The sequence below is a fragment of the Pyxicephalus adspersus genome, chromosome 2, assembly GCF_032062135.1.
Source record: "Pyxicephalus adspersus chromosome 2, UCB_Pads_2.0, whole genome shotgun sequence".
In the NCBI taxonomy this organism is placed as follows: domain Eukaryota; kingdom Metazoa; phylum Chordata; class Amphibia; order Anura; family Pyxicephalidae; genus Pyxicephalus; species Pyxicephalus adspersus.
In genome coordinates, this window is record NC_092859.1 from 1,379,132 (window position 1) to 1,389,647 (window position 10,516).

Genomic DNA, 10,516 nt, shown 5'->3' on the forward strand with positions numbered 1-10,516 from the left:
ACACCCCTCTGCTGTACATACTGCCCCCTGTCATACCCCCCACACTCCTCTCCTGTATATACTACCCCATCATACCCTCACACTCCTCTCCTGTACATACTGCCCCCTGTAATACCCCCCACATTCCTCTCCTGTACATACTGCCCCCATCATACCCCCACACCCCTCTCCTGTACATACTGCCCCCATCATACCCCCCACACCCCTCTCCTGTACATACTGCCCCCATCATACCCCCCACACCCCTCTCCTGTATACACTTACGTTCTTCGTCCACCTCTTCACTCCTTCATATCCTTTGGTTCTTAATTTATCATAAAAAAAACTGTTGAAAAAGTGAACCTAAATAAGAAAAAAACCCATTAAAATTTTCACCCGTCCACCAGTGTGAATAAAAGCTCAGTATAAGAATATAGTGGGAATTAATGTACAGCGCGGCATAATACGTTGGCGCTATATAAATCCTGTTCAATAATAATGGGGGAACACACAATTAGGAGCTTCTACAGAGGAGCAGCTATTATACCCCAGTCATGTGGGGGGAGGTGGAAGTACGGGGTAATAATTTCTGCACCCGCTCAGTGAATGAAGAGGAGCCGGGGCTGCAGCACTGACTGCTTACTACTAAGGTTAGTTTCCTCCTGCCTATGGATATGAGAGGAGTATTCAACATGTAAATGACATACTTTTTAAACAATAAAAATTATATTACTGTTATTTAAACTAAATTAATTGTAAAAGTTTGAAATATACTTTTTGATTTTTAGCATTGACTCCTGAAGAAGTGGACGTGTTCCCCGAAACGCGTAAAGGTTGTTCCATATCTAAATTGTTTCAATCTTTCTCCTTTGGATTTATGTGTTTTTAATGTTTATATTAAAAAGGATGTTTTTTTTATCTAAGAAGTCTTAAAGAATCTTTTGCCTTATTGGAAATATGATATTTACACTGCCAGAAAAAGTCCCTCCATTTTTCTTACTTATATTTATATACCGGGATGTGGCAGGTGGAACTTATTGAGCTTGTATTGTGGAAGGCTTTATATTTATATATTGCATACTACTAAACCAAACCATCCAATCAGGAGAGGAATTTTATTCATCACTTAGTATAATATCCAGAGAGGGGAGGGGCTAAAGACTTGGGAGGGACAACCACAGGAATGTGACCAATCCAGGACAGAGAAGATACTGAACATAAAAACGATGATTTATTACACCAGTAATATGAGAAATCACAGCTCAGGATATTATATTATGAGAAAACTCACCTTATCTGCTACAGAATCCATGACTAAATCCCCATACATGTTCATGACCTGCAACATACACAGAAATTACCATTGTGTCCAATATTTCTGGCCCTCCGTGTACTGCCCCCCTCGCTGCCCTGTATATCTACTACCCCTGTACTGCCCCCTCAGTACCCCTTCATCCTGCACTGTATATCTATTACCCCTGTATTGCCTCGTCACACATCCCACTACCCCTCCATTCTGCCCTGTATACCTATTACCCCTGTACTGCCCCCCTCACACATCTCACTACCCCTCCATTCTGCCCTGTATATCTACTACCCCTGTACTGCCCCCTCACACATCTCACTACCCCTCCATTCTGCCCTGTATATCTACTACCCCTGTACTGCCATTCTGCCCTGTATATCTACTACCCCTGTACTGCCCCCTCACACATCTCACTACCCCTCCATTCTGCCCTGTATATCTACTACCCCTGTACTGACCCCCTCGATGCCCTGTATACCTATTACCCCTGTACTGCCCCCCTCACATATCTCACAACCCCTCGATTCTGCCCGGTATATCTACTACCCCTGTAGTGCCCCTCCATCCTGGCCTGTATATGTACTAGCCCTGTAGTGCCCCTCCATATGTACTACCCCTGTACTGCCCCTGCATATGTACTACCCCTGTACTGCCCCTCTACCCCTGTACTGCCCCTGCATATGTACTACCCCTGTACTGCCCCTCCATATGTACTACCCCTGTACTGCCCCTGCATATGTACTACCCCTGTAGTGCCCTTCCATCCTGGCCTGTATATGTACTAGCCCTGTAGTGCCCCTGCATATGTACTACCCCTGTAGTGCCCCTCCATTCTGGCCTGTATTTGTACTACCCCTGTAGTGCCCCTCCATCCTGGCCTGTATATGTACTAGCCCTGTAGTGCCCCTCCATTGTATATGTACTACCTCTCCATATATTGGGTATCCTGGTGGTCACATTGAGGTGATGGGTGATGTTTACCTGGTCATTGAGCCAGTTCTGCCCGTACAGGGTGCTCAGGTCGTCCATGGTTAATACATGTCTTTTGTATGTTACACGGAAGCTGCGCAGCAGAGTGTTTCCCGGTAGTCTCTGATATGATTGGATGACGTGTTGTACCACCGTCTTCCTGCAGGGTAGAGCGTATTAGTCCTGACATCTGATCACAGAATAATGAGAAGTGTATATCTGTACATCATGCAATGTCTATCACTAGGAGCTGCTGATCTTAGGTATATGAGGTTATATATGCGTCATGACTGATCTCTATAGGAGATGCACAAAGAAATAATCAGCATTTCAAGATGTACAAACATCAACCCGTTTGCTTTCCTCTGCCACCCAGAAGCATAAACAAGTCTTTTTCTTCACCCCTCTGCCCCACCATCAGCCAGTGGGAGTACAAATTATATCTACGGTAGTACTTTTGGGTACAGGGAGGAGGTGATTGGTCAAAGGCAGTCACATGGGCACAAGAAACGCCTTAAACCCTATGCAAGCTTGGAAAAGAAAGATTCACCCGCACACCGATCACTTCCTTCTAGATCTTAGCAGCTGAATGGAGAGATGAAGGAATGACGGAAATGCTTCATAATGCCAGAGGAATACATTTGGGGGCATGAAACTTGTTTCTGTGCATTGATATACAGATCAAAGTAAGGTATATTGGTGGAAAGATTCAAGGAGCTAAGTATAAGGGGGCTTATGGTATAGGTTTTGGTGTATTTAAAGCCCAGAATTTTTGATTTCCTCTCTATTTCACAACAAAACTTTAGATTTCCTATCACTTTTACTTCTAGTGACAATGACCGCCAGTGCAAAGAAAGGGTATATAAAAAAACTGGAAGATTCTAACCTTTTAATGTTCAGTAAAGAAAAATGTAATTTTCATTGGATTTGCTGCATGGAGTTCGCAGGTTCTCCCCATGTCTGTGTGGGTTTCCTCCCACATTCCAAAAACATGCAGATAGGTTAATTGGGCTCCCCCCAAAATTGACCTCAGATTGTCAATATGACTGAGGTAGGGACATTAGAGTGTGAGCTCCTTTGAGGGACAGCTAGTGACATGACTATGGACTTTGTACAGCGCTGCACAATATGTTGGCGCTATGTAAATACTGTGTAATAATAATATTTGCTGCTTGCAATCTCAGCACTGCTTTCCTATATATTCTGTTGCACAGGAAGGTTTTTTATAAAAGCTTCACGTTTTTAGATAATTTGGCTGGCGCTTCACCCCCAACGTGCAGTAATCTCAACGATCTCCCGATACGTTGTAACTGTGCACACCAATTCGGTAACTACTCGGGTGTTTTTGGGTGGTTGGGTCACAATACAGGGGCTGCCACCCACTTACATCTTCTTCCCACCCAGCTGAAAATATGTTCTCAATAGAGAGGAACTCTGTCATGACTTATTTTTGTACATGACACTATCAATGTAAAGACTTAAAGGAGAACTAAAGTTCCACTTTCAAATTGTGCACTCAGGCCGGGCTTTATTGTAGAAAGGCGATGTCCCTTATGCAATTAAATATATCTGCCCGATTCCTTGCGGCTACTGGGACTTAACGCACAAGCGAGCGGAAGTTTCTGGCCAATCAAGACAGCCAGAGATCAGAGAAGAAAATGGCGGGGACCTGTGAAGGAATAATGACAGGTACATATTCACAATCAGGCAGGTTAAGGTTACTTTTTTGCAGAAGGGACTGTCTATACCACAATAAAGGACCGGCTTGATTGAAATTTTGTAAAAATATAGTTTAGTTCCACATTAAAAACTTTTACCAGGACAGTGCTCAACACAGGATTTTTTTTGAGTGGGGTGGCAGCCCTAGTATAGCAAGTCAACTCTTCAGTAACCACCGAAAAACAGGCGGGTGGTTACTGAAGTGTGCCTGGTGGTGCGCCCAGCTAAAAGGTGCCGGGGAGATCACAGCAGGACATCTCTGAATGTATTATTATTATTATTATTAATAATAATAATAATCATGGACATTACCAATGATGGATCAAGGTTTCTCTTAACTTGCAAAACTGAGGTGCATTACAGCTCATCCACTTTGTCTGCTACTTCTGAAATTTTGGGGGCTGCATTGGAGGGCTTCTAATGTGCACAGTGACCAGCATAGCTCCAGAAGGTTAAAGTTCACATCCAGCCAAAAATGTTTTCTTGCTTTTGCATAATGTGGAGAAGGATTACACTTATTGTAGCGGACGGCTAGAAACCCCACTGACTGTTGCAAAGCTTTCATAACTTCCTCTCTGGAAAAAATCATCACCAGGAAGTGGAGGGAAATTTCTATAACAGCTCAGCGTTGCAGAAACAAAATCAGAAAAATTCTTACATGCTATTAAAGGTGTTTTTTTAAACTTTAAAGACAATCAATGGGCACTCCTTGGATGACAACACATCTGTTCAATCAGCAGATTGCTTTTAAAGCTGTGAATGTGCACAGGAGTAACACAACATATAATTGGTGCCAAGCTGTCCTATCAGATTGGAGATACGATGTATGAGAAGGATAACGTTGGTGGATCAAATGGTCCAATGACCAGGGGATTATTCATGAGCATTGAACCAGAGCATCACTACAGATAGAAAGTGACCGCAGCTCCAAGCAGCTCACACCTCGCACAGGACAATAACCTGGGGGGGGGGGGGAAGTTGGTATGTAAAAGTGTTTAAGCAAAGGGTTAATTAATATTATCATTAATAATTAATAGTAAACAGGATTTATATAGCGCCAACATATTATGCAGCACTGTACATTAAATGACAGACAGATACAGACAGTGACACAGGAGGAGGAGAAGAGCCCTGAGGAGCCCAGGAGGGGGATTGGAATGGTGGGTGAGGGTTTAGGAGACAGAAGATGGGTAGGTGAGGTTAAAGCGTTGGGATTTGAGGGCTCTTTTAAAGGAGCAGAAAGTAGGAGCAGGACGAGGAAGACCATTCCAGAGTCGGGGCAGCTCTAGAAAAGTTTTGGAGCCATGTGTGTGATGAGGTTACGAGTGAGGAAGTCACTAGTAGGTCATTGGAGGAGAGGCCACCCCGAAACAATAAAATGTATGAGAGAAATGTTTACCAAAGGGTATAGATAAGGAATGGCCACCATATGTACACCGCTATACCCAGGGTGATATAACCACATTCATAATGAGGGTGTCATGGCTCCCATGTGGTCACTTACTCTGTACACAGGCCACATGCTCCTCAGTCAATGCTGGCACCTCCTTCTCTGATGACGTACTGAGATCATCTTGTTGGTGGGGTCCGTTAGGTGCCAGGCCCTCTTCATTTCCGATGCTGCAGACGTTGGTGATGAGGATGTTTTCGGGTTCGGCTGGTAGTGGAGAGAATCCGTTGGAGATCCCATGAGCAGGACCTTAAAAATAAAGAAGTGCATGTATAGTGCGGGATTCTGGGAAGAGTGCATGAGCATAACGGGCCTTACTTATGTCCTCACCTGTCTCCTCCTCTATATGATTGGCCAGTTCCTCTGTTGGAAATCTGAGCTGTGTGGCCCCCAATTCCACCCCCACATTACCCCCGCCTCCTTCTCTCCTGCGACTCACTGCCCGCTTCCGTTTCCCCCCCACACTCCCCCACAGTTTCCAATAGAAGGGCAATGTAACTGTCCGCTTGTAAAGGCGTAGGTACAGCGAGCGTAACATGCGCAGCCGCAGTCTCCGCCCCCTTCGCTGTCTGGGAGGCTGCTGGCATGATTTGCGGAACTGAGAATTCTCCTCTTCATCGTCCTCCCAGCAGTTTTCCTCTTTGAGTGGGAAGAGTTTTCCATGTTTACTTGGGGGCAACAAGTGGCTGGAGAAGGGGGGAAGATGGCGCTGGACGGGGGTGTGCCTCATCGCGGCGATCTGCATGGAAACAAAAATTCTAATTACTCTTATAAAGCCATAATACATTGCTAAGTGATGGTAAGGGGTACATTATATAGCAGGGGGTAATATGGGGGGTAAATTATATAGCAGGGGGTAATATGGGGGGTACATTATATAGCAGGGGGTAATATGGGGTACATTATATAGCAGAGGGTAATATGGGGTGTACATTATATAGCAGGGGGTAATATGGGGGTACATTATATAGCAGGGAGTACATACATATGGTATATTTATAGGGGGAAATATGCTGGCAGTACAGCACAGCGCCTACACATGGTGGGGCAGACATGGGTGAGCAGTATGTAGGGGTGAACAGGCGGTGGGGGAGGGGAAGGGGTATAGTGTGAGCAGCGGGTGTACAAGGCGGAGGAGGGGAATAGGAGGTTACTTGTGCTCTCCCGCACAGGCTGTCGGTACTGTCAGGCCGGCGGCTCCTCCTCTCATCCCTCTCCCGGCTCTCCGGGTTTCGGCGCCCTCCTCTCTCTGGCGTCGTCGGTGGCGGGTGTCGCGGGGAAATTACGTCACGACCCTGACAGGCAGGCGGAGCGGGTCACTATGGTAACGCCTCCTCCCACGCCGGAAGTGTCGCCATGTTGGGACTCTCATGGCGCCACTCATCCGTGGTTCCAGAAAGCGCCATATTGGTGCTCCGGAACGAGGTGACCATCTTGGTACTCTTGCTGATTTCCCCCCCTGCACCCAGCACACTTAGTCTAGGGCGGCTGGGCCTAAGCAGCTTCCTCTATTTTCAGCCTACCATAGCGAAACCCCTACTGCAATATATGTGCCTGTGTTGGGTGGGGGGGACCCGGTGAGGGTAAGAGCTTCACATATGTGACGAAGCAGCCGCCATCTTGGTACACCCAGAGCCCTAGCAACACGTGTTCATTGTTCTCTGTCCACCAGGTGCTCTTAATTCTCCCCCCTGCACCTGGGCCTGGCTTCTGCCCCAACTACAACCTCTTGACGGTGATGGAGCAGCACAGAGCTTTTCTTTAAGCCCACAAAATAATACAGCAGCCCCAAGTGCCCTCAATTTTTTCTATTATTATATATGACAATAGCTTGCTTTTGAAACAACACTTCATGGCAAATAAATACATATTATATTTAAAAATTATGTTTAACCGGTCAAAATAGAATGTCAGCATTTTGTCATTCCTTGTACGGTCATTACTGATGCTGCAGAAGTGACGCACAATCCAGATCATTGTATCCAATCCAAAAGCAAACCGTCTCCCCTTCGCCCAGGTGGGAAAAATCCATTATTGTCCTCTCCAACATCTACTTCTGGGCTGGGCATCCATAAATTCAGATCTGTTTGGATCTTGGGCCTAGGTGTCCCCAATGTGTCACCAAAACTCTGAATAATCCAATTTCTGAACTCTGCATCCCCTCTTACCCCTACAACCTCTTACCAATGTGTTACTTCCAGAGTATGGCATTTGCAACAGCATTACACAATTCAAATCACATTTATCTGACCTTGGTGTCACCATCAGCATGTGTCATCTCAGCATTAATAAGAGTCAGATTCCTGCTAACCAACTTCTCTCCTGTGTCATCTATGCCTGGCCATGTACATTACCGCCTTACCTTTCCAAAATCCTTCCTCAATGTTCTCACATCTCTGCATCACAAGTTTTAGAACAAAGTCCAACTTCACCAAGTTACTATCTCTGCATTACTTCCGACTCTTCTCCTGCTCAGTACACACCGTTGTGTTACATCGATACCTCCAGGTCACTGAGTACCTGACCTCTCCATCACCTCATTGTGACCTCCCCATCACCTCCTCATGACCTCTCAATCACCTCATTGTGACCTCCCCATCACCTCCTTATTCCCTCTCCATCACCTCCTCATGACCTCTCCATCACCTCCTCATGACCTCTCCATCACCTCCTTGTGACCTCCCCATCACCTCCTTATTCCCTCTCCATCACCTCCTTGTGACCTCTCCATCACCTCCTCATGTTATCTCCCTCCCCCACCCCTTACATTCTATCCCATGCTGCATTACTATGTTTTAATTCTCATTCATCAATCTCTTTTCCTCAAATACTGCAGACTGATCAGTTTGTTACTCAAGGCCTCAGCGTCACGTAGTGGTGGCCTTCCTTGTTTTCTACAACTTCATCCTCCAGCTTCTTCGTTACCTTTCCCGTCACCTTCTCCTAAATTCCTCCAGATTTCTTCCAACCTAAGACATTTTGGTCTTCTATAAATATGAGTCACCTTCTCAATCCCATATGTCTATTCAGTTCTATTTTCAGCAACCACAGAGCTCCATGTTGAGTATTGCAGTATTGCAGACCTGAAGAGCCACTTTGAGCCTTTTTCCAATCCTCATCCGGTGTTTATTCCCGACTCTGAAATCCAGTGACCCCGAAATATGAATTACTTTTTATTATTATTAATAAACAGGATTTATTTAGCAAGGGGAGGACCTTGTCCCAACGAGCTTACAGTCTAGGAGGTGGGGGAAGTATCCAACAATAGGAGAGAATAGATATGAAGTGGTGGGTAAGGGTTTAGGAGAAGAAGACAGGTGGGTGAGGTTGAAGTGTTGGGTTTTGAGGGCTCTCTTAAACGAGCAGAAAGTAGGAGCAAGCCGAATAGGATGAGGAGACCATTCCAGAGAGTGATGAGGTTAAAAGTGAGGAAGTCAATAGAAGGTCATTGGAGGAGCAAAGATAGCGGCTGGGGGGGATTTTTTTAGCAGGTCAGAAAGGTAAATTGGGGAAGAACTGTGGAGGGATTTGTGTATAAGGTAGTAGGTGGGAAGGGAGTGTATGGGGTAGGTAGGTGGGAAGGCTGTGTATGGGGTAGATGGGAAGGCTGGGTATGGGGTAGGTGGATAGGTAGGTGGGAAAAAAGGATAAGTCTGGCTGCAGCATTTATAACAGATTGTAGAGGAGAGAGTCAGGTTATTGGAATAGCAGAGACTTATTAAAATACTCTGCATGTTATACTCCATCAGGACCACCATCAGACATTTCTGGGCTCCATACTACATCAACTTTCCCGACCCCTCTCCCAATGACTGGGGCCCAGCACAGAAGTACTCCTTGTCCCCCGATGGCACCCTGCTCATATCTGGGATCCCCCCCCCCCACACACACACACACACACAGGTGTCCCCCTCTCTTTTACGATTTAAATATCAGCTTCCAAATTCGTCATCAGTTAACCAAAGCTGACCACAATACTGATAAACTCCATACTGCGGCCTTCCTATAGGCGATAACATTTTCAACGGTATCACCATGGTGGTGATCACCATGTTGTGGAAATATATGTGTTTGACCCCCTTCAGGTATCTGTGGCTGTATTTCCATTGGTGGAACCATTTTGTCTTGGGACAATGAAGGGCAATATGTTAATGGCGGCTCTCCATGGATATAACCAGGACTCCAGGTGCACAATACTTGTTCCTGACTCTGGCTACACAGCCCTGGATATACCAGAGATCGCTGCCTCTAATGTATGGATACTCATCAGTTTCCTGCAGAAATATTAGGTGTTGTTGATGTGAGGATTATAAACATTTCCCACTTGTTTATATGTGAAAAATCCATACTCCTGCCAACCCACGGGATTTGGTAACATTGTCATGACAACCAACAGACCTGGCAGCGATTGCTCGGGTATTTGTTTTTACTGAAAATACTTTTAGGACAAATCTATAAAAAGCTGAGATAATGGTGGACTTTGGGTTGTCCTGACATTTCTTCTGAGTCTGTCAATGACTGCAGTAATGCTGGACTCTTATTAGCTACATGTCAGTGCTTGAACATGAACGCCCTCCATGATTTATATGTCTGGGGGTCTATAAATAAAGGCTTGGGGTTATCCTGTGTAGCATGCTGAGGTATCTGAGGCAAAATGTGGGGGTATTTGGCTTCCTCTGTTGTACCTGGGAAAGAGGTTTAAGGACCTGAATATAGCTGTGGTTCATGGTAGAACTGCAGTTTACATATCTTTATGTGGGATCTAGGCCTGAGGAAGAAAGGACTGAGGTAGAGAGGCCCAAGGAAGCAAAGACTGAGGAAGATAGACCTGAAAAAGAGAGGCCGAAGGTAGAAAGGACTAAGGAAGAAAGGATGGAGGAAAAGAGATTTGAGGAGGAGAAATCTGAGGTAGATAGGCCTGAGGAAGAAAGAGCTGAGGTAGAGAGACCCAAGGAAGGGAGACCCAACGAAGAGAGCCCTGAGAAAGAGTGGTCAGACTAAGAGAGACTTGAGGACGAGTGGCCTGAGGAAGAAAGGCCTGGGGAAGGGAGGCCCGAGGAAAAGTGGCCTGAAAAAAAGTGGCTTGAGGAAGA

General features: G+C 45.7%; 1 protein-coding gene across 1 annotated transcript in view; it reads right to left on the reverse strand.

The window, feature by feature from the left end:
• Window positions 1-6,713, reverse strand: part of SENP3 (SUMO specific peptidase 3) — a 13,083-nt gene extending 6,370 nt beyond the window's left edge. The window contains 7 exon segments of the mRNA XM_072402998.1: window positions 265-342; window positions 1,271-1,318; window positions 2,267-2,444; window positions 3,861-3,923; window positions 5,471-5,672; window positions 5,754-6,162; window positions 6,578-6,713. Of these exon segments, the coding sequence (XP_072259099.1) occupies window positions 265-342; window positions 1,271-1,318; window positions 2,267-2,444; window positions 3,861-3,923; window positions 5,471-5,672; window positions 5,754-6,153 (969 nt within the window). The 5' untranslated portion in view covers window positions 6,154-6,162; window positions 6,578-6,713.
• Between the last annotated feature and the right edge of the window lie 3,803 nt (window positions 6,714-10,516).